At 43.5% G+C, this 27,424-nt stretch overlaps 12 protein-coding genes across 12 annotated transcripts; 6 read left to right on the plus strand and 6 right to left on the minus strand.

Moving 5' to 3' along the window:
• Positions 1 to 47: 47 nt before the first annotated feature.
• N7525_009281 (putative mitochondrial translation release factor (RF-1)) lies at positions 48 to 1,525 on the minus strand (the record flags this gene model as incomplete). The annotated part of the gene is made up of 3 exons (XM_061214662.1): positions 48 to 1,049; positions 1,102 to 1,274; positions 1,327 to 1,525. The coding sequence occupies 3 exons, from the start codon at positions 1,523 to 1,525 to the stop codon at positions 48 to 50; spliced, it is 1,374 nt and encodes a 457-aa protein (XP_061069093.1).
• On the plus strand, positions 1,520 to 3,288 carry N7525_009282 (DnaJ and TPR domain protein; the record flags this gene model as incomplete). The annotated part of the gene is made up of 2 exons (XM_002563331.2): positions 1,520 to 2,665; positions 2,716 to 3,288. The coding sequence occupies 2 exons, from the start codon at positions 1,520 to 1,522 to the stop codon at positions 3,286 to 3,288; spliced, it is 1,719 nt and encodes a 572-aa protein (XP_002563377.2).
• A 194-nt stretch (positions 3,289 to 3,482) lies between these two features.
• On the minus strand, positions 3,483 to 4,302 carry N7525_009283 (protein-L-isoaspartate O-methyltransferase; the record flags this gene model as incomplete). Its single annotated transcript, XM_002563332.2, has 2 exons — positions 3,483 to 4,091; positions 4,144 to 4,302. 2 exons carry the CDS (start codon positions 4,300 to 4,302, stop codon positions 3,483 to 3,485), a joined length of 768 nt encoding a protein of 255 aa, XP_002563378.2.
• A 447-nt stretch (positions 4,303 to 4,749) lies between these two features.
• Positions 4,750 to 5,529, plus strand: N7525_009284 (uncharacterized protein; the record flags this gene model as incomplete). Its single annotated transcript, XM_002563333.1, has 2 exons — positions 4,750 to 4,897; positions 4,952 to 5,529. The coding sequence occupies 2 exons, from the start codon at positions 4,750 to 4,752 to the stop codon at positions 5,527 to 5,529; spliced, it is 726 nt and encodes a 241-aa protein (XP_002563379.1).
• A 369-nt stretch (positions 5,530 to 5,898) lies between these two features.
• N7525_009285 (uncharacterized protein) lies at positions 5,899 to 7,839 on the minus strand (the record flags this gene model as incomplete). Its single annotated transcript, XM_002563334.2, has 11 exons — positions 5,899 to 5,943; positions 5,993 to 6,064; positions 6,122 to 6,189; positions 6,240 to 6,294; positions 6,347 to 6,406; positions 6,473 to 6,865; positions 6,920 to 7,252; positions 7,327 to 7,382; positions 7,436 to 7,507; positions 7,559 to 7,617; positions 7,673 to 7,839. 11 exons carry the CDS (start codon positions 7,837 to 7,839, stop codon positions 5,899 to 5,901), a joined length of 1,380 nt encoding a protein of 459 aa, XP_002563380.2.
• Positions 7,840 to 8,304: 465 nt separating this feature from the next.
• On the plus strand, positions 8,305 to 8,771 carry N7525_009286 (NADH dehydrogenase [ubiquinone] 1 beta subcomplex subunit 9; the record flags this gene model as incomplete). The annotated part of the gene is made up of 4 exons (XM_002563335.1): positions 8,305 to 8,324; positions 8,375 to 8,507; positions 8,560 to 8,680; positions 8,746 to 8,771. 4 exons carry the CDS (start codon positions 8,305 to 8,307, stop codon positions 8,769 to 8,771), a joined length of 300 nt encoding a protein of 99 aa, XP_002563381.1.
• A 498-nt stretch (positions 8,772 to 9,269) lies between these two features.
• N7525_009287 (histone H2A) lies at positions 9,270 to 9,779 on the minus strand (the record flags this gene model as incomplete). Its single annotated transcript, XM_002563336.1, has 3 exons — positions 9,270 to 9,322; positions 9,375 to 9,667; positions 9,727 to 9,779. 3 exons carry the CDS (start codon positions 9,777 to 9,779, stop codon positions 9,270 to 9,272), a joined length of 399 nt encoding a protein of 132 aa, XP_002563382.1.
• Positions 9,780 to 10,363: 584 nt separating this feature from the next.
• On the plus strand, positions 10,364 to 10,930 carry N7525_009288 (histone H2B family protein; the record flags this gene model as incomplete). Its single annotated transcript, XM_002563337.1, has 3 exons — positions 10,364 to 10,538; positions 10,610 to 10,681; positions 10,752 to 10,930. 3 exons carry the CDS (start codon positions 10,364 to 10,366, stop codon positions 10,928 to 10,930), a joined length of 426 nt encoding a protein of 141 aa, XP_002563383.1.
• Positions 10,931 to 11,286: 356 nt separating this feature from the next.
• N7525_009289 (cysteine protease ATG4) lies at positions 11,287 to 12,798 on the minus strand (the record flags this gene model as incomplete). Its single annotated transcript, XM_061214663.1, is given in 5 exon segments — positions 11,287 to 11,656; positions 11,705 to 11,998; positions 12,010 to 12,178; positions 12,305 to 12,604; positions 12,660 to 12,798. 5 exon segments carry the CDS (start codon positions 12,796 to 12,798, stop codon positions 11,287 to 11,289), a joined length of 1,272 nt encoding a protein of 423 aa, XP_061069094.1.
• Positions 12,799 to 13,488: 690 nt separating this feature from the next.
• N7525_009290 (uncharacterized protein) lies at positions 13,489 to 15,223 on the plus strand (the record flags this gene model as incomplete). The annotated part of the gene is made up of 2 exons (XM_002563339.2): positions 13,489 to 14,720; positions 14,770 to 15,223. 2 exons carry the CDS (start codon positions 13,489 to 13,491, stop codon positions 15,221 to 15,223), a joined length of 1,686 nt encoding a protein of 561 aa, XP_002563385.2.
• A 142-nt stretch (positions 15,224 to 15,365) lies between these two features.
• On the minus strand, positions 15,366 to 17,064 carry N7525_009291 (putative C2H2 finger domain protein; the record flags this gene model as incomplete). Its single annotated transcript, XM_002563340.2, has 3 exons — positions 15,366 to 15,387; positions 15,443 to 16,900; positions 16,958 to 17,064. 3 exons carry the CDS (start codon positions 17,062 to 17,064, stop codon positions 15,366 to 15,368), a joined length of 1,587 nt encoding a protein of 528 aa, XP_002563386.2.
• Positions 17,065 to 17,472: 408 nt separating this feature from the next.
• N7525_009292 (uncharacterized protein) lies at positions 17,473 to 19,401 on the plus strand (the record flags this gene model as incomplete). The annotated part of the gene is made up of 4 exons (XM_061214664.1): positions 17,473 to 17,882; positions 17,996 to 18,110; positions 18,166 to 19,172; positions 19,227 to 19,401. 4 exons carry the CDS (start codon positions 17,473 to 17,475, stop codon positions 19,399 to 19,401), a joined length of 1,707 nt encoding a protein of 568 aa, XP_061069095.1.
• Between the last annotated feature and the right edge of the window lie 8,023 nt (positions 19,402 to 27,424).

Below are 27,424 nucleotides of genomic sequence, written 5' to 3' on the forward strand. Positions count from 1 at the left end.
ACATGGTATCTTTGTACATGAAAAAAAGAAGAAGAAGAATGACTCTGCTATTTACTCTTCGCGTTTGCCATATCCTCGGCAACCATAGCCTCAACTTCGCTATCAGCCATCCAGGTCCGCACACTGTCCATCACAGTCTCCAGACCATCACCGCCATCAAGAATACCATCCAGATTGTGGATCGTGATCCCCGTGCGATGGTCAGTACAACGACTTTGACCAAAATTGTAGGTTCGAATCTTATCACCTCGACCCATTTTGGCCACACCACCAAGTATACCTCGTCTGAGCTGCATAAGCTCTTGCTCGCGGGCTTCTTGTCGGGCTTCGGCCAGCTTTGCCCGTAGCACCTGCCACGCTTTCCTCCGATTAGCCTGCTGAGACCGTTCGTCTTGCATGGAGACAACCGTATTCGTGGGGATATGGGTCAGTCGAATGGCGGACTCGGTTTTGTTGACGTGTTGCCCACCAGCACCTCCAGCCCTCATCTTTTCAACCCGCACCTCTTGTGGGTCAATGTAGTAATCGCTGCTTGGATCTTCAAAGTTCAAGGCATTATCCATCTCGCTGGTGTCCTCTGGGAAACTCGGCAAGACCATTACGCTGACGGCGCTGGTATGGGTGCGACCCTTAGTTTCGGTTGCGGGTACTCTCTGCACCCTGTGTACCCCCGATTCAGTCCGTAATATATCGTATGCACCATTGGCTTGAATTTCAATTACCGCTTCACTGAGACGGTCTTCAGACGGGCCGACCTCTGTGTCCTGCTTCAAAATCGTTGGACGGAGGCCCCTTCGGGAGCAAAAAGCAACGTACATCCGTAACATCTCAAAAGCGAACAAGCCTGCTTCATCCCCGCCTGCACCTGGTCGGATTTCGAGTAAGCAGGGAAGGTCTGCAAATGGGTGTCGCGGAATGAGAGCCTTCTTCAGCCGGTCTGATATCGAAGGCAAGGCATCACGACTGCTCTCGAGGTCTTCGGTTGCCAAAGACCGTAGTTCAGCATCGGTGTTGGGATCGGTCAATAGGGAGTTGAGTTCGACGATAGACTAGCGTAATCAGTAGAAACTCCAACACACAAAATGTCTTCAAGGCGCATACATCGTTGGCATTGACCCATTCTTTCAAGATATTTGCAACCGGTGCCAGTTCGCCGGCTCGCTTGGCAGTTTTTGCGTCAAATGACTCTCCCAATCGTTCCGCAAGCTTTGTATGTTCAGCTGCAAGTAGGCGGGCTCTGGTTAAAAGAGCTGGAGACAAGGCAGAATCGGATGCTTCCTCGCAATTAGCATATATTGACCAGAAAGTAACCAACCCAGTTCTTACTGGTATGTAAACCTCGCAAGGGTGACAATTTCAGACCAAGCCTAGGCCGCAAGATACTTCGACATATTGACTTGACAAGCATACTTCGAGTCAGAGAATCATCGAAGTTCAAAATTCGGAGCGAAAGCGATTGGAGACAATTCCATGTCACATGACGGTAACGGAACGATACGAGGCGTAAAGGCCACGGAGTATGCATGTGCTCATCCACAGCTTCGACTTCCTTGTTCTTTGCGCTTTTGCACTTTGCTATTTTTGTCTTGAGTTTTTGGATTATGACCCTATTCCTGTGCTCCTAGGGAGACTGATTCTGCAACCAAAACCCTCGTTTACACCTCCATTACTGCGTCACTTGCCATACTTCCCCGATATGCTCGTTTCCTTGGAATCACTCACGGCCTTTCTGGCTTGTGTCTCGGCTGGATACGCCCTTCAAATCCCTTCAGATACACCCATCTCTGAATTGATCTCTTCCGCCAAAGCACACCTCGCGCAGGGCTCACCCCGAGATGCCGTGGTATACTTCGACGCCGCCGTCTCCCGCGACCCAACCAACTATATCACTATCTTCCAGCGTGGCGCAGCTTATCTTTCCATCGGCAAAAACTCACAAGCCTCAAGTGACTTTGATCGTGTCCTAGAACTCAAGCCGAACTTCGAGGGTGCCCTTCTACAGCGATCCCGCTTGAACGCACGCTCCGCGCATTGGCAAGAGGCCTTACAGGATCTCGAGCGAGCCGGTAAAAAGTCGACGGATGATTACAAGGAATTAGAAGCTGCACGGGATGCGGCCACCTTGGCTCTCAATGCCGAAAAGCAGGGCGCCTGGGAGACGTGTGTCTCGGAGGCAAATGTGGCCATTCTAAAGGCAAATACGGCACTGCCCCTGCGGCAGGCTCGAGCCCATTGTCACTTTGAAAAAGGCGAGACGGAAGAAGCGCTCAGTGATTTAGCACATGTTCTACAAATGTCCCCGAGCTTGGTTGAACCTCACCTGCAAATGTCGTCCATGCTGTTCTACTCTCTGGGGGACAGTGACCGCGGCCTTGCTCAAATCCGTAAATGTCTTCATGCTGATCCCGACTCAAAACCGTGCAACCGTCTCTATCGACGTGAACGGAAGCTTGCCAAACAGCTAGAAAAATTGCATACGGCCCTGGGCGCACGCAAATTCAGCAATGCAGCAAATCTCATGGTCGGCGACAGTGAATCCAGTGGACTGATTGCAGATGTCAAGGCCGATGTTGAAGAAGCAAGACAGGCTAACCATATTCATCGCCTGGCACCCAATAATCTTTATACGTTCCTGGTCGAGAAGACCTGCGAGGCTTACCGTGAAGTGAGTACCCACGTCACATGGCTTGGTTTCTGTCACTAATATATCCCAAGATGCGTATGATCAAAAAGGCAGGTCCTTACTGCGCCGAAGCCCTCCAGCTTGTTCCTCACTCACTTGCCGGGCTTCTGTATAAGGCCCAGACCGCTTTGGACGAGGATCGATTTGAGGACGCCATACGTACGCTCGAATTGGCCAAGGAACACCACCCCAGTTCTCAAGAAGCGCAATCTCTCCAACAAAAGGCTCAGACCCTCCTCAAGCGTTCCAAGCAGAAAGATTACTACAAGGTCCTGGGTATCAGCCGTGATGCGGATGATCGGACGATCAAACGTGCGTATCGCCAGTTAGTGAAGCAACATCACCCTGATAAGGCCAACGCCCAAGGTGTAAGCAAGGAAGAAGCAGAGAAAAGGATGGCAGCCATCAACGAAGCCTACGAGGTTCTATCAGACTCCGAACTCCGAACACGGTTTGACAACGGCGACGACCCCAATGATCCTGAATCGCAGCAGCGGGGCAATCCGTTCCAGGGCAACCCATTCGGTGGAGGTCAACAGTTCTTCTTCCAACAGGGTGGTCCGCAATTCCAGGGGGGTTTCAAATTCCCTGGTGGATTCCGCTGATCTTGGATTGTCTTCTTTATTGCGGTGGAACATACCAGGTGTTCATGGAGTTTCTCAATGTATTTGGAAATAGGAGGCAGCACATGAACTCAGTATTATTATTATTTTTGTTGTCATTTTGAATGAAGTAGGCTATAGGGGGGAAGAATGAAAAAGAAAAAAGAGAGAGAGAGTTAAGTGTCTGAATCCCATTCTCATCCTTTTGGAGCATCCGTCAAGGGCACATAACTCACCTGGAAGACCTTCTCCTTGTGAATGGATCCGTCTTCCTTTTTATCCACCACCCAAATATATTGACCTCCGCTGATACTATCCCTGTCATTCTCGTCGTCTTCGGTTTCCACCGGAATAAAAAGCCGCCCAGGAGCACGCAGCTGGTCCACCAGAGTGGGATGAAGCTTGTCGGCCGCGGCACCAACGTGGATGGCGTCGTATGGTGCACCTTCTTTCCATCCAAGACGTCCATCGCCAGTGATAAACTTGACAGTTTGCGATGCCAGTAACTCACTACCTGTCTTGGACTTGTCCATGTTGGTACGAGCCAGATCTGTCAGCTCGGTGATATGGTCAATGCCAATCACCTGTCCCTGGTTGCCAGGGCTGGTCACCAGATTGGCAAGGACGTGGGTCAAGTATCCCGAACCAGATCCAATATCCAACACCCTAGAGCCTGGTTTGAGATAATCAATCAGATACTCACATGCATGGCCATGCATGTGCGGTGCTGATATTGTGGCCCCATGTCCAATGGGTTGAGGCGAGTCTGAATACGCCCTTGATGGGGCATAATGGGCTCGATCAACCTTTGATCATGTTAGAAAGAACAATGAAACAGATGTACATTAATATGCTCACTCCTATCATGGCATCTTTCACACGCTCATCGCGGATCAGTCCAGCCTTGAATAGGTTCTCGATCAACTCGGTGTTGGTGGATCCAGAACAGTACCACGCCATGGTCATAGCCTGTGTTGCTTTGCTGAGGCTGAATTTTGGTCTTAGGATACTAAGCATGGGGTTGTTGGAAAAGGGAAATGTTCCCTGTTTGGTCAATTACATAGTAAGTACATATGTCCGTCACATGTTATATATAAATGACGCCATGATGTCCGCATTCACTACACGTGATTAACAACCAATTCCTATATACATATAGTATACACATAGTAAAATATGTTTAGATACCTCTAATATTAAATCCAACAAATAATTATGCATTTATAATATATTAACCCTGTAGAAGTACAATTACCTAGGTATGCTTATGATATGGAGGACCGAGTCACGTGGTAATATCAAAACATGCCCAGGTGCTCACACATCGCCGACTAATCGCGCCGGCTAAGCGTGTTGACAAGATCCTCGTGGGAACAGCTATTCCCGGGGCATCATGGACCCATTCAGGATCCATCCACACACCTCTCATCTAATATTCCCCCCGCTTCAGTGTAGACCTCAAAAATGCCGGAACGAAACCCTGGCATCCGAGCCACTGTGGATCTTATGATCCTTGACTACATGGTCTGCATGTGCACCAGCATGCTCATAGGAGCCATCTATGAAGCAAGAGCAACCGAAGACATTGAATGGTTTGCGCTTCTTGTTGAACGTGAGCATCCGAATTCCCCCAGCAAAGGATCATTCATACTGACTACGGTTCTAGAATTCCACCGGCGGCTCCTTGGTCATCGTCTCGAAGGCCCCCTACCCTGGGACCTGGACTTCAAATTGCGCATTTTCTACCTGTCCAACCTATTTCTCCACTGGGACCCTCCCAAAGATCGCGACCTCGGTCACTTTGTTCCCCTGTCCGATATCGCAGTTCAGTTCATGGACTTATGTCACTCTGCGGTGGCCCACGTATCCCGGAGACGCTGGTTCGACCTCGGTGCCCATTTCATGGTTCACGCTATACTGGAAGAACAAGAGCGCTTCCCCGACCAGCTTGACAGACTCCGCAACTGGAGAACAAACGACGGTGAGCTCGATATATGGTGGGAGGTTAGCTGTACCATGTTCCTGGAGCATATGCCGGCCCCCTTTGGTACCGCGGGTCCAATGAGCCGAGAGGAGCTTGATGAGACGTTCCCTCTCAAAGCCCTGCAACATCGTTACGTCGATTTTTTCGAGGATCTCATGGAAGTACTGGATGCGCCCCTACTTCTTCAACTGGAGCAAGGTCGATTGGAGGGGTTGACCCGGGAGGAGACACAGCGGGTCCGAAACTATTGCGGATTCTAATATCTCCGTTTAAAGATACGAGAACACGTTCTTACACGTGCTTCTACGTTGCCAGGTCAAGCAGACACGTGAGGGAAAGCCAGAGTCGCGGATCACGAGTTGCCTGAAACACAATACTACATGTACATCAATTTGATCACCACATTGATCTTTCAATATCAATCAAATCCAAACAGCCGATTTCAAACCGAAAGCAATATACAGATAATATAACACAAGAATAGTACCAATAGTACACAGGAGCCCACTACAAGACCTGTCCTTGACATTGCATTTATATCTTGGAACATAATAATTTACAAAGGGCGCAAGGCCCCCAGGCACAAGAACGCAGATAATAAAAGGCGCGAGACAAAACACCCACGCTACCTAACCAAGCAGCATGCGTCGGGGGTCCTCAATGTACTCCTTGATCTGTAATGGGATTAGTGATTGACTCGAGCGCATGAGGGGGCATGCATACCTTGACAAGGAAAGTAACGGCCTCACGACCATCCAGAAGACGGTGATCGTAGGTGAGGGCCAGATACATCATCTATAAATATCAGTAAACCGAAGGGAGAAAGAAAGTGATTGGACTGTTTGCACGTACGGGACGGATCTCGACCTTGCCGTTCACAGCGACAGGCTTGTCCTTGATGGCGTGAAGACCCAAGACAGCTAGACGAAATTAGATTCAAACCTCCAAAACATAATACGAGAGAACTGACCTGTTTGAGGAACGTTGATGATTGGGGTGCCCATCAGCGAACCGAAGACACCACCCTGGGATAAGTTAGCCGTGTTGTTCTTAAACACGCAAAGACAGGAAACATACGTTGCTGATGGTGAAGGTACCACCGGCCATGTCTTCAATGGTCAACTTGTTGTCACGAGCCTATTACAAGTCAGTAAACTGGACAACTGGACATACCCTCCCTTCCAAGGGAAAACAACTGCTCACCTTCTTTCCGAGATCGGCAATGGCCTTCTCGATTCCAACAAGATCCTTGCCTTCCGTGTTACGGACAACAGGAGTCACAAGACCCTTCTCGGTGGCAACTGCAACACTGATGTCAACATAGTCGCGGTAGACAATGGTGTCACCGCCGTTAGGACCCTCAATGGAAGCGTTGACAGCGGGGATATCCTTCATGGCAAGCACACAAGCACGGGAGAAGGCGCTCATGAAGCCAAGCTTCACACCGGTCTTCTTGAGGATATCATCCTTGTATAGCTTCCGGAACTCCATCAGCGAGGACATGTCAACCTCGTTGAAAGTGGTGAGAGAAGCGGCGGTGTTCTGGGACTGCTTCAGGCGCTCGGCAATACGCAGACGCATACGGTTCATTTTAACCTGGACCAAGATTAGCCTAATCCAAGGTCAAAGGCCTATTGGTAGTCAACATACCCGGCGTTCCTCACGGTCACCAAGAGCTGGCTGTTCAGCAGCTTGGGGCTTAGACTCCGCCTTGGGGGCTTCCTTGGGGGGCGCAGCCTTCTTAGGTTCGGGCTCCTTGGGCTTCTCGGCCTCGGCAGGGGCGGGCGAAGCATCCTTCTTGGGCTCAGACTCCTTGGGTTCGGGCTCCTTTGGTTTTTCGGCACCCTCGTCCTTCTTTCCGCCTTCGGGAGCGGCGCCAAGCTCAAGCTTGACAAGATCCTGTCCGACAGTAACAGTGTCTTCCTCGTTCACAAGGAACTCCTTGATGGTACCAGATTCCGGGGCATTGACCGAAACATCAATCTAACGGAAAATATATATTAGTAACAGTACTAGGAGCGCGGGGAGAGAGGGGGGGAGGCAGAATTGGTATTCACCTTGTCTGTTTCAATTGTCGCAATCTCCTCGTCGCGCTCGACAAAATCACCAACCTCTATACCAGAATAAGTAAATGTCAAATATTCGAGCACGGGTAAAGCAACCTACGTTTTGAGAACTGCTTGAGGGTACCCTCTGTAATCGACTCAGCCATGCTAGGGACCTTGATGATGGAGTCGGCTAAGTACTATTAGCGATTGACCAACATGATTGCTCAAGAGAAGGTTTTACCATAGGTGCGAAGTTGGTGGCCTCCAAGAGGAGCAATGTTGAGTCGCGAGACATTGATGCTATAGGGTCGTATGAGCTATAATTGCGTCGGATGGTAAAGACATAGATACTTACCCTGAGGAAGAGACCTGCAACAGGCCCGAAGCTGAGCGAGCAGAAGTCTTCCGCGTAAGGGTAGACAATCCCTTGACATTGCGGAACTGGCTTGATGCCCGAGGAGTTCTGGCCACAGCCGAGAAGCGCTGGCCCGAGAGGCGCGCAATAGAGATCCGAGAAGCCATGATGAATTAAAGTAGAATTTCTTCAGCTGGGAAGAAGCCGAACCAGTGTAAGAGAAAACGCTTCAACTCTAAAAAAATTAGAGGAAGTAAAGAAGATGAAGCTCGGATTAGATCGGGTTCTTAGGTAAACCGGGCACCCTTCCGGCAGAGAGGCGGACTATTCTTCTTACGCTATGACTACGGCGACGGGGAGAGACCATTCAAGCTGTTTATGCTACGGGACCGGGCAAGGACCATTCGAGCAAATTTATGCGGAGCGAATAGGGAAGCCCAGAATAGTCAACCTGACGACATTGAAACCCTCAAGCCCCCAATCCATTGTCCACCAGACACTCTAACAACCTCCAAGGTTGTCATTTCTGTTTTTGATAGACCTGTGTATCAACATACACGCTCTTTTGCTCTCATTTTCCTTTCCCTCTTCCAGCTGGCCGGAATTGGATCCGGGGCAAACCTTGAAGCACAATGTCCACCTCTGCTGTTAAGTGAGTAGGCTGTTGTCCCTCTAGATGACTATTTACTGATCTATTTGTAGGTCGCTCTACCGGCGCTCCTTGAAACTGTCTCTTGACTGGGCCGTCCACCGGCAAATCTGGCGTGGACAAGCAGTCTATATCCGATCTCTTTTCGAAGCCAACAAGGACGTCCGCGATCCTCGCCAGCAACAGGTATGTATGCGAAACATAAATTCATGATTGGCAAACCTAACACATGCTATAGGTCTTGTTGCGCGAGACAGAGAAGCTCTTGGCGACCTGGAAGCACCCTGACCCATACCGGGCACCTACTGCGCCCGGCGGCAACAAATGGGAGCGCAACCTGCCAGCCCGAATCCTGCCATGTACGTTCACGTTCACATCCCCCATGCAACTCAACTGGATTGGCACTAACCGTCAAACAATGCAGATGCCCAACCTCCCGGTGCACACTAAGTCAATATCGCAAAACACAATATGAGGATTAGGTCAATTGCAAACATGAACTATGCAACATGAAGTATGCGTATCTTAGCTGCAGATGTAGAGTACCTGGACCAGAATCGAGAATCAACAATTACATTCGTGTACAATAGATAAGAGCATGAAATCGCCAGAAATACAATTTTATATGCATATACATATATGTATACCTGAAGTACAATATACGAAATGCAAGGTGGGTATATTTAACACTTGAACGACCTGGAGTTTTCATTGATATGGGCTCATGCCCAGGGCTAGTATCCGAAAGTTGAAATCCCTCAAGCAAGTTAAGGTCGTCGGTATCATTCCATGTCCGTAGACATAATGTACAACCAAGAAATTGATGGAAGAAAAAAGAGAAAACGCAGAGCCATAACGTGCCCGTCCCATAACCCCATTATCGTGTCAAAGAACCAATCCGCGCCGGAAAATAAAACAAACAACCCGCGTAAAAAAATGAGTAACCCCTTACAGCTCCTGGCTGCCCTTGCCGGCCTTGGGAGTCTTCTTGGGGAGAAGGTCTGGAAACGGTGTTAGTGAATGATGCGAAAATAATGCGGGGGAATAACGTACTCTGGTGGATGTTAGGGAGAACACCACCCTGGGCAATGGTGACGTGACCCAGGAGCTTGTTCAGCTCCTCATCGTTGCGGATGGCGAGCTGGAGGTGACGGGGAATGATACGGGTCTTCTTGTTGTCACGAGCGGCGTTTCCAGCCAACTCGAGAATCTCAGCAGCGAGGTACTCAAGAACAGCAGCGAGGTAAACGGGAGCACCGGCACCGACACGCTGGGCGTAGTTGCCCTTGCGGAGCAGACGGTGGACACGGCCAACGGGGAAGGCCAAACCAGCCTTGGAGGAACGGCTGAAGATGTTGATGTCAGTATGAAACGTATATATATACGCGAAATGTAAACAACTTACGACTGCGCGTTCTTGCTGCCGCTAGCCTTGCCGCCGGACTTTCCGCCAGTCATTTTGATGGTTTGTTTTGAAGAAAAGGGGGTTGATTTGGTGGAAAGTGAAAAGAAAATTGAATGTGGAGAGCTTGAGTTATGGTGTAAAGTCGCAAGAGCAGGTGGGAGAGCGTGTGGAAGCGGATGACCTTTATAAGGACGCGGTGAGGGTGACGTTGGGGCAGCATCAATGAGCCTTCCAGATCACGGTCTCGCTTAGATATTGCAGCCAATGATCAATCAGATCAGACATTCCGCTTTAGGAATGGTATAGTAATATAAAGCTATTACCATACATGACAGTCACCTGAGTGTGTTTTTACTCCACTTTTTCCGCCTTGAGACGCGTCAATGTCTGTTTAATCATACAGATCATACCAGACTATTACCGTATTGAAATTCGGCCTCCTTTGCACCCCCCTCCAGGATCAACTGGCCTTTGGAACACGAGTATAAAGACGCTGTCTCCCCTCGTCACCGCGTCTCTCTAACTTAACCTTCCACATTCCATCTCTGTTTCCCACCCACACGCTTCCATCCATCTTTTTACTCTTTACTCTTCAACTTCTTTTTTTTAAACCTCAACTTTTCAACCCACATTCAAAATGCCCCCCAAGGCCGCTGAGAAGAAGCCCTCCACCGGTGGCAAGGCCCCCGTTGGCGGCAAGGCCCCTGCTGAGAAGAAGGAGGCTGGCAAGAAGACTGCCACCGCTGCCACTGGCGAGAAGAAGAAGCGCGGCAAGACCCGTAAGGAGACGTACTCTTCTTACATCTACAAGGGTGAGTTCCTGAAAACAACGTCCAACTTCGGAAATAAAAATAAAACGCGTCCATACTGACTCCATTTCCAGTCCTCAAGCAGGTCCACCCTGACACTGGTATCTCCACTCGTGCCATGTCCATCTTGAACTCCTTTGTCAATGGTATGTTTCTTTTCGGAAACCAACGCGTTTACGCGTTTGTCACGTCATGTTTGCTGACTCGTTCGTCCAGACATTTTCGAGCGTGTCGCTACGGAGGCCTCCAAGCTGGCTGCGTACAACAAGAAGTCTACCATCTCCTCCCGGGAGATCCAGACCTCGGTCCGCCTGATCCTCCCCGGTGAGCTGGCCAAGCACGCCGTCTCTGAGGGCACCAAGGCTGTGACCAAGTACTCTTCTTCCGCCAAATAAGCGGCTTCTTTACGTTTTCCTTTCAGCTTGTCTTTTTTTTTACTACCTCTTGTTCTGTTATGGGCTCTGAGGTGGTCGGTTATGGGTGTTTTGCGGGTTTCTTAATGCGTCATGGGATGGCTTGAATTTTCTTTTCCCCGATGGGTGAATTTTTTTTTGAATGGTTACCACTCTACGTGAATGCGGTGTAACATAACTCGGGTCTGGGGCAGGCATGGATTGGCCTCCCCTACTAGAACGCGAAATTCCAAATGCTTAAGTGCATTGCATCATGATTCTGTTTCTCTTTTCCTGGTAAATTTTGCGCCAAAAACCCATAAGGAATAAATAAAAGCAACTTCTGGTTTGTCAATATCTCACTCCATCTCATCTGAATCGTCCAGCGCCTCGACTTCATCCAGAGCCTCCGCCCGGCCATGGCCATGATCTGGCTGGTGCTGGCTGGGGAAGATGTGTACAATGGGTTGTCCGGGCGTGGATCGAATTCGTTTCTTCCAGTCAGCCCAATCATCTTCATCCTTGACGAGAAATCCAATCAGCATGCTAGGATCCATGTCCTTGATATGGATTCTCCGCAGTCGGCTGGTGTAATAGCTATCCAGTTCCTCTTGCGTGTAAAGCCCATCTGGTCGATATAATGTCGCAGGTCGGGTGGTATGCGGGTCAAGGAAAAAGAGGTGGCAGTCTTGGGCCCCTACGAAGTAATGTGATGCCGATGGGCGTCCGCTATTTTGGTTAGCGCACACTTAATATCGAGTAGACGCATAGACCTACCCTGCAATGCCAACGGATTGGGGATATGTCAGTGCAGCTCGGAGTCCATCCCAGTACGCTGGTGTGACATTATCGATACCCAGCCTGGTTCCAATCAAGATGAGTGTTGGTTGGATTCGACCTGATTCATCGTGGGCCACATGTGCAAATTTGTCTTCATAAACGTCCGATGTGTCGTTGGTTAGATAGACCCTGAGTTGGGGGACCTCGCTCTGGGTTGAAAGTAGCCTACCACCGTCAGCTTCACTGGTGTTCCCTTCTTTCCTTTCCTTCTTTTTTTTCTTTTTTCTCCCACTGACACGTACTGGATACATTTAGCGGTTGCAGATGGCCCAAACCATTCACCTGGATATTTCCCGCATGATTCTGCACCGCGATTGACAAATCGATGTATAGAAAAGGGAGCTTCGGGATGATCGGCGAACATCGAGATTAGCTTTGACTCTTCCTCCACTTTTTCCCCTCGACGCCAGTCTGGTATATCTGGTTAGCTCTTTTCTTTCTGGTTTTTTGTATCGTTTTTTGTATTTTTGAATTTTTTAATTTTTTCTGCTTTTTTGATTATGTTTTTGGGGTCATGATTTTAGATGCATCTCTCACCTCGTCCTAGTAATAGAACTGAAAAAGTATTTGCCAAAAGGCTTTGCCCAGACCTGATCATGCAGCCCCACCCTGTATCTGATGTAAAGCCCTGGGGGTCCATCAGCTGACTCCTCAGGCGTACCCCCAGTGTCATCGAAGATGTTGCTTCTGGTGTCTTTGTTCGTGGGATCGGTGTGAAGTTTGATCGATACGTGATCCAGATCCTCGATCCAAAATCGGAGAGAAATGCCTTTGGCCATGTTGTATCATTCAATGTGCTAGCATTGGGCTGTCTTGAAGGGCTGCGTGGGTTGTTGCCTGCATGGTATGTTAGGAGTGGATTCTGTGGTATATTCACTTGAGCAAGACTCACTGGCCGGGTCGCTGGGTGGTTGCGAGGGTGCATACTCCCTGCCCAGGCACCATATCGACGCCGCAGGTACATCGTTTCTGGGTTCTGGATCCCAGAAGTATTGTACTATGCGTTTGCACTTTTCCATGTCCATGGTCATGGTTGGTGCTGGGTTTCAGCTGTCAGTCGCGTGGTTGTGGTGGTTTGTGGTGTGGATGGTGGTGATTCAATATTGGAGGGGAGTAGATATAGAGAGATATATATATCCAACCCGGAGGCTAAGTCGGTGACTTGAAAAACCACAAGTGATCAAACCATCCAAAAAAAGAAAAAGAAAAAAAAAGAAGGAAAGAAAGAAAACAGGAAAACACCAAATAGAAAGGAAGATACAAAAGACAAACAGTAAAAGCTTTAGACAATTAAGTCCAGTCGAATCTTCCCCAGGTGAGGGGGACATCGTCAGTCACGAGCCAAGACGTCACCGACTACTCCGTACAAATGTATGCAATGGTTTGGAAATCTACACTCTACTACATTATTATATTCCTTCGAAAGAGATAGAACTTGAAATAAAATACATAAGAAAAACGATATACGTATAAGTATAACCCCATATTCTGTAGAATGTCCGTAGTCACCGCCCGGACCCGACCCAAAGGCAAAAGAATCTCCTCCTCACTTCTTTTACCCATCAACATATCAGATTTACACCCATGGCCCGCCATGGGAAATTCAAGGCCCGTACCAGGCGGGCACCACCGGGCAGAGGTAACTAATATGCCCCTGTTAATTTGATAATATACTAACATGTTCCGGAAAAAAAAAAGATGAATCGCCACACCAGTTTACTATGCAGCAAGAAGCTCGGAATACCGAAAATCATCAGCGGTTATGGTCAGACACCAGCCTTCGCCACAAAGCCGTGCACTTTGTGAGCGCGGGAAGCTTGGAACCGACATTGGAACATGCAGACGAGGATCAGACAAAATCGGATACCAACCGGGAAGAACCTAAGACCGACAATATACCGGACAAAAAGGCCGATATTGAGGTTCCATTCGTCTTCGACTCGAAGGGACAAGGGGTTGTTCATACCGAGCACCCAGACCCAGTATTGCAGTGCAAATTATCGGATATAGATGACTCAAGTGAGGACGAGGTCGTGTTCACTGGCCGCAGGAGGAATACCAAGCCCGTTCTTATCGAAACGCACCAGAACGAGATCCAAGAAATTGTCCAGGCGAATACTGTGGTATCTTTGCAAAAGTCTCACACACCAACGTTGGACGATGCGCACCAGGATACGCACCAAGACCCTTCGTCAGCCGCTACCCCTACAGGCAACTCTGAATTCAACACGGAGAGACCAGACTGGCCACCAGAAGAGGAGACCGACCCAATAGCCGACTATATTGCCAACATTGACGATGACTACCAGGAAGTGACATCCGGTGCAAGGATTGACCTGGAAGGTGGCATTGATGTTGAAAGAGCTGCAACGCAACTAGACCTGTCTGCCTCGAGTCCCACAGGCTCCAAAATCGAGTCACCAAGATCATTAGCTCAAATGCAAATTGACAACGAACATGACTCAAGTCCAACATCAAGCGAAGAGGGCGATATGGTCATATCTGGATCAGATGACGACACCCTCGAAGACTTTGTACTGCTTGAGGACATGGTGAACGGGTATTCTAGGTCCACTAAGAAAGGTTCCCGTCATGGAAAGCCTTCATTTCCATCGGCATCGGCACTTGCGGATGCTCTTGAGTCTGACCCATACTTCGGGTTTGACATAATGGACTTTGACCGGCCAAGTCTACGGAAAAAAACCAAGGGCAAGCAGTCCATTCCCGACCCGGTGCTATCCGACAGTGAGTTCGAAATCGAGTTACAGGAGGCCGGGCAGAACGACCGGACCAAAAAGAAGCTGCGGAAGATGGAGCGGGCAGAACTCCGGGCACAAGGTCTACTGGGCAGAAAAGCAGGGAACCCAGACCTTAAGGTCAAGTACCCCAAGGAAATGAACATGGAGGAATTTATGACAGAGGTTCGCTCATTCCTCATGTCAACTAAAAATAGGTATGTTTTATATCTGCTCATCCCCATGTACCTAGCTAACCCAGTGTAGCCTGTCTTTGCCGCCCATGACCAAGCAACGCAGAAAGCTGATACATGAATTGGCCAATGCACTGAATCTGAAATCACAGTCACGCGGCCATGGACTTTCTCGCTTCCCGGTTCTCAATAAGACGGCGCGCACCCCGCGATACACATCAAAGACTATATCTAACGTTGACGAGCTGTTATCCGGGAGGAAGTTCAACCGTCGGTTGTTCAAATCATGGGGCACGGAAGTGCCGAAAGTCTCCCGAAACAAGCGTGCCAAGTCCGGTGCTGCTTCATATATGGATGGCGATGTTGTTGGCGCCTCTGCTCCGGAAATTGGAGCTGAAAACCGAGGGCGGGCTATGTTGGAGAAGATGGGATGGAGTACAGGTACTGCTCTGGGTGCTGCCGACAACAAGGGAATTCTGCAGCCTGTCGCACAGGTCGTGAAGAATTCGCGAGCTGGGTTAGGTTAGATGTTTGGTTTGTGCTAGGAAGAAGGGGAAGATTTCCCAACCGGCATCAATGCCACTTTGTTAAACCAGAGAATAGAAATGTAAGACTCGATGGACCTGATATATCTTTTTGCCTGTTGCTTCCTTTTTATCTTTTTATTTTTCAAAAAGAGAGAGAGAGAAACCTGAATGAGCCCCACGAATGTGTTACTAGCGTTCCCCCCCTTCTTAGCAACAGACCCCAAGGGTTGTTCGTGGCGAAGTTCTCTAATATGATCGAACAATTTCGACTTGGATGTGAAGGGAGCCTGGCAGTTTGCACAAATAAACCCGGTGGGCAGATCCGCTTGCTTCGCTGCCTTTTTCGCCCGTTTCTGCTTGGCCTTGCCCATTTTGAGAGTTGGTGACTGCTCGGCGAGGTTCGAAGACAACGGATGATCAGGTATGTCAGAAGAGTTTCCGGCCCCTGTGGACAAAGAGTCCATGTCGGCGCGGAGCCTCGTTTCGACATATTCCCTGGAGGCATAATCGTCATCGTGCGAAGACGTTGGGGAGCTTAGCTCGGAAAGAGGAGTGGTTTCCCTTAGACCGTGAGAATTTCCTCGATCCTCAACATCAACATGGTGGCTCTTCAAGGAGGCATCTAATACTAGATCGACTTCTGGGGCAGCATCGACCTCATCTTCCCCTTCATCAGCCTCAAGAGGTTTAGACGTAACTGCATTGCTGCTCAAGTCATCTCCAGACTCCAAATCCAATTCGTCATTCTGCATTCGCATCTCCCAGCATAGCTGTTTAACTGCCTTCAAATGCTTCTTGCTACGTTCATGCGCTTCGAATTGCTTCTGGCTTTTGAAATACTTGTGACATGCCACACATTCAAAACTCTCGACTTCGCTCTCTTCGCTTATGTCTTCGTCATCTGCCGCTGGTTGCTCTGACTGAGCCCAGTCAGGGACAACATGATCCCGCATCTTGGATTGATTCACAGCTCGTGATCTTGCAGCTTGTGCAGCCACAGACTTGCGGAGAGTTTCCTGGCGTTGAGCCTCACTTTGGGCATTGATTTTATATCGCGGGTCACGTTTCTTGACAAAAGCCACGAGGGATCTGACAGCATCGTTGAACTCTCGGATCCCTTCCTCCCGAAGACGCCTGTTCTCCTTTTCCATCATTCGCCGCACCCGACGATCAGGCGCTTCAGAATAACGATGAGCATCTTTCCATGCGAATGACTTTTGGGTAGAGAACCCGGTCCATGCAGCATAGAAGGGCCGTACAACGGTCTCAAAATCATCATCAGCAGATCCAAATGATGGGTATTCATTAGGATCTTGATTCTCCCACTGACAGGCCAGCCTTTCTTCCAGCATGAGCTGTTCGAATTGCTCTCGTAAACCACCAAAGAATCCGGTTGGGGAGTCAGAAAATTCCATTCGAGGACTGAACTTCGAAAAGAGTCTGAGAACATCTTCGGCGGTTGTGATTCGAACATTGTACGAGTGTTGATCATCGGTATTTCCGTTGGTCCCTAAAAATGCATCGCTATGGGAGTCGTACCATGCTCGTTCTTGGGGATCTGCCAGTACTTCATATGCGGATTGGATTTCGGCAAACAACTTAGTAGCTTCATCAACATTCCCATAATTTCGATCTGGGTGCAACACAAGAGCCTTTTTCCGATATGCCTTTTTGATCCTGAGAGGTTGGGCAAGTTTTAGCTATGTCCATATCACATATCCATTGTGAACATACTCCTCGTCTGTTGCACCACGTGTTACACCAAGCAGCTCATAGTAGTCGGTCTTCTGGTCTGATTGTTCTGGAGTGGAGCTCGCCTGGCTGGAATGAAATTGGCCCATGGCGTGTAAGGAGGTAAATAATATGGAATTCAGTAATTGTTTTCGAGCAACCTTTTTAGTTCATTTCAAGTATGCCAAGGAGATGGGACGTAGAGGGAGTAGAGGGTATCTATTAAGTATCTATAAGCAGAAGAGAAGAAGAGGAAAATAAAAAAGAAAGGCTTGGCGACTTCGATAAAGAAGATAAGAAGAGCGGGGAGAGTAACGGACATATCCAGGCCTCAAAATATTTTCTTTCCTATTCTCCTTTCCTACATGATCATCTAGATTTCTGATCTACTTACTTATTTGGTTTTTCTCTTCTCTTTCACTTATTGAGGAATGTAAACCGGTTGTTCTTCCGTTCTTCCGTTCTGATTGCCCTCTGCTTTGGTCTTCCCAACGTCAATCTTGCTTGCACCTTCAGGGATGGTTCGGTCTTTAATCCATCTTCCAGACGAGATCCTGCATTTGATTCTATGTTATTCTTCTCCTCAATCGTGCGCCGCCGTCGAGCAAACCAACAGCCGGTTTCAAAATGTAACGAACGAGCGTTTACTATGGCGTCACCATTGCCAGTCTCATTACAAGTTCTGGGATGGACGACATGATATGCCCCAGAAGCTTGCTCGCCCAGTGAATTCCACTGATTGGAAAGCGCTCTTTGTCTTTAAATATCAGGTTGATCAATCTGTCTCTCGGCTTCTTGATAGTATCCTTGGTAGCCAGACGGGCCGGATCGAAAAGTGTCGCCGTGTTATTAATATGGGATACGATACAAAGGATACTCTTCTACGTTATAGCATGGTAGATTCCGGGGAGGATTATTTGGCCAGAAGGTGGGCTACAAATTCTATGCAAGTTGACATGTGTTACCCTCAAATTGACCAGTGCCTTGTGCCAATCATAAAAGATACTATGCCCACGCGCTCTTGACTTGCCTACACCGAAGCATTGCCATACCGGAATGGGTGAAACTCAAACGTGGAGAACCGGTGTCACTCGACAGAGCCTTGGCCTGCTTTGATCTTTTTATATCCGAAAGTGGAACTGGGGATTTGGATGAAGTAGGTGTTATCACAGGGTAACCCTTCGACAAGTCTATACCTGACTCTGATATAGATACGAGACTCTCTGGATAAGATCCTTGACCGCTTTGTCGCATCTCACCCTGATCTTTATCTCTTCACCCCTCGTGAGAAGGCACTAGCCATAGCATCCTGGCTAGCGCTGAATGACCTGACGGGGATCAATCCAGGTCGAGAATATCATTCTCTGGAGCATAACTTTCTAGGGCTGGCTCTAAAAGATCCAGGACATAATTCTCTGCCATTGGTGTCGGCTGCAATATACTGCTTTGTTGCGCAGGGGGTAGGCCTAAACGCCCGTCCTTGTGGATTTCCGTTCCATGTGCATGTGATCATAACCCCCGAGCTAGGCTCAGATATCAATGGCAATGCTTTGGGTGGGATGGAGCCAGGGGAACCTTTTTACTTGGACCCGTTTCGGGGTGCAAGAGAGACTGCTGTCTCAAACCTGCGCAGCCAATTAACATTTCTGGGCATGTCCAACGTGGAGGATCAGATCGCAACGTTGGGTGAAGCATCGACTTCGGGCGTTGTCTTGCGCTGTGGTAAGAACATATTGAACTCGATTCGTGTCGAACCCCAGAATCCGACCTCGCGTGCCGCCTCGATAGATGTTGTGAGCGCAAAGTACGCAGCACTTTGGTCTGTGATGCTACTGTCGGGTGATTCGAGGCCGATGGATCTACGCCATCAGTTGCCGTGGCTCATGGAACTGTTCGCTACAGACTTTCCTTCTGATATCTTTCTAGTCGAGCAGTATATCGCTCCGTTGTTTCATGGGCTGTTCGAGCATGAGCACATACTGGAGAGCCTTCACGTGATGAGGGCTGCGGATGAGATCCCCAAGCAGATTCGGAGGCGAACCGGTGGCAATGCAAATATACAGTACAGGGTGGGCCAAGTTTTCCGCCATCGTCGCTATCATTACGAGGCTATTATCACTGGCTGGGACTCGGAATGTGGCGCGGGCGAACAGTGGATGAGGAGAATGGGGATTGATCGATTAGAAGCGGGCAGGCACCAAAGCTTCTATCACGTGCTGTGGGTGGTTCTGTGCGTGCTTTTCTTGACTAATGGCTAACAATGGATGCATAGTGTGGCGGATCGAAGTGTCCGCTATGTGGCAGAGGAAAATATTGGAATAATTCTGCCTCGCTTTACGGAATTGCCGAAAAGCTTGACTGCCATTGCGGGTAAGCATTTCAAGCGGTGGGATGAGACGGAGAGGGTGTTTGTGAGTAATATGAAAGATGAATACCCCGATGACTAGTCCAAATAAATTGTGCTCTGTCAAGATGGTTGTCCCTTAGGGCTTGGAAGAGTGTGCAATTACTCTAGATTTCTAAGTTCAGGAGAGGGAAAGATAAAGGAAATGAAGAGAGTATTAACTATAGAGAGGCGGTCCGAAATATAATATACGACCTATGTGGTCTTCTATACTATGTTTAGTGTTACCTGCTAGATCTAATGAAGAGAGCGTATTTGATTTAAAATACTAAGTATAGGGAGTGAGAAAGAAGAGAGGATATGTCATAGAAATACACTACGATATAGATCAAATGGAGAAACACTCGTATATATTAGGTGGATAGAGAGGGGAAAAGAAGAGATATAATATGACCTGCCAGATCTTCAATAGAAAGAGTGCATTTTATTCAGAATACTAAGTATAAAGAGGGAAGAGAAAAAGGGGAAAGGATCGATAACTATAGGATCCTTTTATATATCGAGACCTCTAGTCGGGGATATTAGGTAGAAATCTCTATCGACGCTTATCCTAGACCCTAGTCTATTATATACCGAAATAAATATTATCACGTGATTATAAAAACCTCTAGATCGTTATATAACCCCCGGTTAAAACTATATTTAGTCTTTAAATACTAGCTTATTATTATTAAGATATTTATTAAGTATAATATCTCTTTTTAAAGTATTAATCTAGTCTTATAAATATATTAGGGGACCTAGTTTAGAAGGATACTAGTTATAGAATTCTTAAACCTTTTGTAGTATATACTTAAAGTTCCCTATAGGATACTATTATAGATTAAGATTATATCCTAATCACTATATCTAATACTATAGCTTTTAATAATACGTTTTTCTATCTAGTAATTTATTAACTTCTTATTTATCTTCTTTATTAACCCTAATTAGTAGAGAGGGATTAATATACTATCCTATTAAAGGCTTAGTAGTCGCTACTTTTTATAACTTACTAGTATAGAAAACTAGATATACTTAGATTAAATCTAGTAGATTAAATTTATAAAAATTACCGATCTTATTAATAATCTTATATAGACTACTCGCTAAATAAGCGAGTTTCTAATCTAACTAGATAAGCTACTAGTCTTTTATTATTATAAAAATATAGTCGCTAATACTAAAATCTTCCTCTTTTTAATATTAATTTATCTAATAGATCTATAACTATTATAACTTTATAATCTATTCTTTTATTTAAGTCTAGATCTTTTATAGATTTAAAAGTATCTATATAGCGTCCTACTTATTTAGTATTATAGTTTCCTAATCTTTCTAGTTAAAAAATATAGCCGGTTTATATCCTTTTTTAATAAAGAATAGGGACTTTTTTATAGTATTTTAAGGAAGGATAGAGTTTATAAAATCTACTATAAATAATGTTTCTAACTAATTATTCTAATTTTATTTAATATATAGTTATAATCTTTAGACTATATACTAATAGGAGACACTGCTGGCACACCGAGGTTTACTCCGGACATACCACTAGTACCCTTTCGGGATAGTCACTCTTGGCAGTCAGGTTTCAATACGAGTGCTATTTATTATAGTATTACCTTAGTAAAAAATATAGCCCCCGAATATCTCTAGCTATAGAGTATATCTACGGTCGGTCTGATCTTTACCCGCGCCCCCACCCCTTTTTATCTGATTATGAAGCTCCCCGTAAATCACGTGATCTAGATAGGGCTTGTTAGCTAGGGTTTGCCGAGTCCCCGCACAAACATTCTGGTCTCCTATAGTAAAAGCTGCACTTTCACCTGCACTTTCACCTGCATTTTTACCTACACTTTTATAACCCGTTTTCATTAGTTTAAACACTATTTTTATCAGTTTAAAAATACACTTTGATTTTAACTTTTAATTTGTTTCAAATGTAGGCAAAAATATAGACAAAAATGAAGCTTTTACTATAGGAAACTAAGAATATAAATTGATATTAACATTAATATATAGATTTTTTATTTATATACGGACTCGGTTAACCCTAGCAAATAAGCCCTATCTAGATCACGTGATTTACGGGGAGCTTCATAATCAGATAAAAAGGGGTGGGGGCGCGGGTAAAGATCAGACCGACCGTAGATATACTCTATAGCTAGAGATATTCGGGGGCTATATTTTTTACTAAGGTAATACTATAATAAATAGCACTCGTATTGAAAATTGACTACTAAGAGTGACTATCCTAAAAGGGTACTAGTGGTATATCCGGAGTAAATATCGGTATACTAGTAGTATCTCCTATACTAATTTATAATCTTACTCTAACTATCGGTTTAGAGATAGTATATAGTTAATAACTTCCTTTTAATCCTAAAGATTCGATAGAATTTAGTCTATAAATTTAGAAATAAACTATCCCCTATAGTTAGAGATAATAGTCTCTAAAATACTAATAGTTTATATTATATTATCGATAAATAACTAAGCTATCTACTTTATATTTATATCTTTATAGTAGAGAATAGAAATTAGTCTTTTACTAAAGCGGTTAACTATTATAAAGATAGTATTATATCTATATTAATCCTTTAGAAATAAACGGAAATCTATTAAAATATATTACTAAAGTCTCTCTAGGATAGAGAGAGGGTATAGTAGTCTAAGGACCTAATCTCTCTATACTTTAGTTTATTTATAGATTAAATAGTTATTTATATATCGTTTAATATCTATTATCTATCTAGGCTAATAGTATCTTATAAAGATAAGCTTCTTTAGCTTTTCTATATTAAGATATATAGTTATTAGCTATTAGTATACTTTATTAAATAGTCTAATATATAGATTATCTTTATCCGGAACTTTTAGATATTTTTTATAAAGGAGAAGTCTATCTTAGAGGGTCTATTTTAGGTTACTCTCTCCTATTATAATCTATTAGAACTTATTAAACTCTAAACTCTTATAATTCGCCTATTTTACCCTATTAATAATTTCTTATATATCCTTTAGTTAAATTAGGTTTAGATCTAATAAATAAATATCTTTCTTTAGATAGTCCTTTAGTAAGAGCGTTAGCTACCTACTATTATTAATATAAAGTAACTCCTTTCTTAATAATATATCTACTATAATATTTTTCTTTTTTAATCGGTATTTAATTAAGAAATAGAATTATAAAAGGAACTCGCTTTATCTTATTTATTATTAGTTTATTTATTAAATAGTTATAAAGTATTCTAGAGATTAATAGTCTATAAGAATCTCGAAACGATCTTATTATATAAGACCTTTAAGCTTTAGTCTCTATTCCTATAATATATAATAATAGTAAAGAGTTCCTTATCCTATACTTTATAGATTAACTCTATAGCTTATATAGTTTTTAAATAGAAAGCCACTAGATACTAGAAATTATTATCTTTATAGTACTAAGATAATTATAGAGCGTTAGCGAAGCACCTATATTATAAGGGGTTCGCTTATATATCACGTGACCTTAATCTTCTCCTCAAGGTCCTAAAAAAATTGAGGTAAGATAGTAAGGGCCTTAAATTTTAATATCACGTAGTCTACTACCGGTAGAATTAATTTTTTTAGTGCGCTAGTGCTCCACTAATTAGATATATAGGGTTATATAACTTCGTTTACTCCGAGCCTCGGTGCTAGCTTAGGTGCTAGCCTAGGTACGGTGCTAGCCTAGATAATAGCCTAGATAATAGCCTAGATAATAGCCTAGATAATAGCCTAGGTCCTAGCCTCGGTGCTATACTAGCTACTAGCTTAGGTGCTAGCTTAGGTGCTAGCCTAGACGCTAGCCTAGGTGCTAGCCTAGATACTAGCCTAGACGCTAGGTGCTAGCCTACGTGCTAGCCTCTAGCGTCACGCTAAGCCTATAGATCTCTATAGAATACTTAGTTATCTCTACTAATACACTAAGATAAGCGCTTGAAAAATACGGATTAAGCTAACGCTTAGTAATAGAGGCTAGGGGTCCGGGGGGCGCCTAAAGCACCCTAGTACTACTCCTAATATACTATCTAAAGTATTAGTTTCTACTCTTATTTTTCGTACTAGGTTATAATAATAGAGTATCGGTATAGTAACTAGCTTCTCCTTTAGGAGCGTAAAGGCTACTTTATAATAGGTAGACTATTTATATAAGATATCCTATCGAGATAGATAATATAAAGGCTTTAAAATTAAACTATATCTTTAGATAAATCGTTAATAGAAGTTATAAAATCTAAGGAAGGATTATACGCCTTTTACTATCGATAGAGTCTTCTATAACTAGATTATCTAGATCTTCTTAGGATTAACTATAATACTATCTATACTTATAATAAACCTAAGGAACTTAGTCTTTATAATAGTAAATTTATACTTTAAAAGAGTAACTTATAAACTAGCCTTCTATAGATAGGAAAGCACTTCTCTTATCTATCGTTAATATTCTTTAAAAGTCTTACTATAGATAAGGATATTATCTATAAAGGTAACTATATATTTATCTATATATTCTTATAAGATATTATTTATAAACCGCTAAAATATAGCCGGTCTATTTATTAACCCGAATAGTATTACTTTATACTTAAAGGATCTATATTATATCCTAAAGGTTATTAAGTCCTCTACTTTTAGGGTTAAGCGAATCTAATAGAAACCCTATTTAATATTAAGCTTAGTAAAGTACTTTATTTTACTAGTTTATTAAAGTATTTTATTAATTAATAGGAGTAGGTAATAGTCTTTTTTAGTAATTATATTTAGCTTTTAAAAGTCTATACAAAAGCGGAGTCTACTACTAGGCTTCTTTACTATTAGGATTAGGGATATATAAAAGGATATACTTAATATAGTAAAGCTTTTATCTAAATTCTTAATGATATACTATTTCGCCGCTTTTAGCTTATTAAAGGATAGCTTACTTATAAAAGGGATAGTAATTTAGTTAGACTTTAGCTTTAAGAATAATATTATAATCTATACTAGATCTATATAAAGGTAATTTATCTAACTTCTTCTTTAAGAATACTTCGGCTAGATTATAATATTCTAATAGTAATATCTTCTTAATCTCTTAAAGTTTAAGATCTTCTCGATAGACGACTTTATAGTAAAAATTCGATTTATCTTATAGAGTAAGGTAGTAAAGATCTTAATTCTTTCTATAAGGTTTCTTTACTTTTATACTTTTTATCTATTAAATCTAACTCTTCTAATTATACTAATATTAATTATAAGAAAGGGAGGATTATCTTCTTTTTTATAAAAGAATAGAATATTTAGTATTTTATCTTTAATATTCTATACTATCTTTCTCTACTTTTATATCTACTAATATTTAGGAGACACTACTAGTATACTAAGGTTTACTCCGGACACACCACTAGTACCCTTTTAGGATAGTTACCCTTAGTAGTTAGGTTTTAATATAAGTGCTATTTATTATAGTATTGCCTTAGTAAAAAATATAGCCCCCGAATATCTCTAGCTATAGAGTATATCTATAGTCGGTCTAATCTTTCCCTATAGCCCCCCGCCCCTTTTTATCTAATTATAAAGCTTCCTATAAATCATATAATCTAGATAGGGTTTATTTACTAGGGTTAGCCGAGTCCCCCTATAAACATTCTAGTCTCCTATAGTAATTAGAAGCTACACTTTCACCTACACTTTTATATCCTATTTTTATTAGTTTAAAAATACACTTTGATTTTAACTTTTAATTTATTTTAAAATATAGGTAAAAATATAGATAAAAATAAAGCTTTTACTAGAATATAAATTGATATTAATATTAATATATAGATTTTTCATTTATATACGGACTTAGTTAACCCTAGTAAATAAACCCTATCTAGATCACGTGATTTATATAGTAAATAACCTATCTAGATTATATAATTTATTTAAATAGTATGAAAATCGATAATAGATCGATAATAAATCGATAATAAATCGATAAAAATAGGTAGAAATAGGTGGAAATAGGTATAAAAGTGATAAAAATAGATAAAAATTAATAAAAATTAATAAAAAAGGGGGTATAAAAGGTGTAGGTAAAAATATAGGTGAAAGTGTAGCTTTTACTATAGGAGACTAGAATATTTATACGGGGACTCGGCAAACCCTAGTAAATAAGCCCTATCTAGATCACGTGATTTATAGGAAGCTTTATAATCAGATAAAAAGGGGCGGGGGGCCGCGGGGAAAGATCAGACCGACTATAGATATACTCTATAGCTAGAGATATTTAGGGGCTATATTTTTTACTAAAGTAATACTATAATAAATAGCACTCGTATTAAAACCTAACTACTAAGGGTAACTATCCCGAAAGGGTACTAGTGGTATATCCGGAGTAAGTATCGGTATACTAGTAGTATCTCCCCTAATATTTATATTAATATTTATAGATATATAAATAGATATCTTTTTTCGGCTTCTATTTCTATATATCTATAGTTATTTTAGTTAGCTTAAAGAGATAATCTTTTTAATTTATATCTTTCTAGTAAATATTATCCTATAGAGATCTCTATAGGATAGTCTTTAGGGTTAGGATAGAGATCTTACTTACTACTTTATTAAAAAGAGTTCTTTTATTTAGCTAAATTATTCGGTATTATTAATAGTCGAGAAGGATATTATACTTAGTAAATTATATTCGCCTAAAGATAATATCGTATCTTCCTAAGTCTATAATTAGTATAGGGATCTATTATTAAATCCTCCTATCGATATAAATTATAAGGAAAGCTATATACTATATTAGCTCTACTAGTTTACTATTAAAGCCTTATACTAGGTATTTATAGCCTAGTCTTTCTACTCTAAGTCCGAAACGCTTATCTAATATTATAACTATTAATAAATTAATAAAAATATAACTATCTACTTTAGTATTACTAAGTACTAAAATAGAAAATAAATATCTATTATATATTAGCTATATATTAAAGACTAAGCTATCTCTAGAACTATTAATTAACTTCTATAAATCTAGCGAAAATAGTAATACTTTCTATCTATCTAGGAGGGAGACTTCGCCTAGATAGGAACTTTTCCTAAATCGGTATTAGCTTTAAGCTCTATAATCTTATCTATATAAGGAGGGTTTATAGTAGGAGTAACGTATTTCATAAGCGAGTGGCCACCACAAGCGAGTGGCCACCCTAACCCAACATACCAATTTCAAATCCATTTATTTCAGCCAAAACGCCATTAAATTAAATTTTTAAAAAAAGTATCATCTATCTGGACATGTCTCTCTCCTATGTCCTGGCTTCCTGCATACTCCGCACCCCCGGGGGGGTTTTGTACGCGGTTGTAAAGCTGATTCACCATGCTGACCGGGACCGGGTTCAGCTGCTTCTACCGGCTGTGTAATCAGCGCAGATGCTTCTTGCACTAAGAGACCGCTCTCTGCGTATAGATGCTTCCCAGATCTAGCACGCTTTTGCTTCTTCTTCTCGTTTTCACCGCGTAAATCACTCACTTCTCTCTCTAGAAGTGTAGCGGATTGTATCGTCATTTGACAGGCTTTTAAAACCTGATTTATAGCGGAATTCAGCGGTCTTGGGGGGTTTTTGATCTGGTACGAAGCAATGCTTTGATAGAGGAAGCTTGCTTTTCTAATTGCATATAGTTTGAAGGTGTTTTTGGATCCCAATCACTACCCCGGCTAGGGGGGGGGGGGTGGTGTAGTAAGCCGAATATCTAGCTTCGAAATCACCCTATCTGGTTCAAAGGGGACTAAACCGGCAGATTGGAAGCTGTTTTTAACAGTCTCTGTTTTAAAAGCTTCCTTTCGTGCATTAGGGTAAGCTTCGAGGAAATCCAATTTATCCACATGATTGGATCCGCACCGCATCCGGAATTCAACCAGTCTCCTATAAGCCCGTTTTAACACTGCAAAACAGCCTATATCTAAAGGTTGTAAAAGATGGGATGAATGCGGAGGTATATAGATTGGTATAATACGGTTTTTTTCGCAGATTTCGTCAAATTTCGGGGTTAAATGGCTTCTATGGCCATCTAGTATTAAAAGCCGATATACCCCCTTT

The sequence above is a fragment of the Penicillium rubens genome (genome assembly GCF_028828025.1).
Source record: "Penicillium rubens strain IBT 27055 chromosome Unknown utg000003l_segment0_segment0, whole genome shotgun sequence".
In the NCBI taxonomy this organism is placed as follows: Eukaryota; Fungi; Ascomycota; class Eurotiomycetes; order Eurotiales; family Aspergillaceae; genus Penicillium; species Penicillium rubens.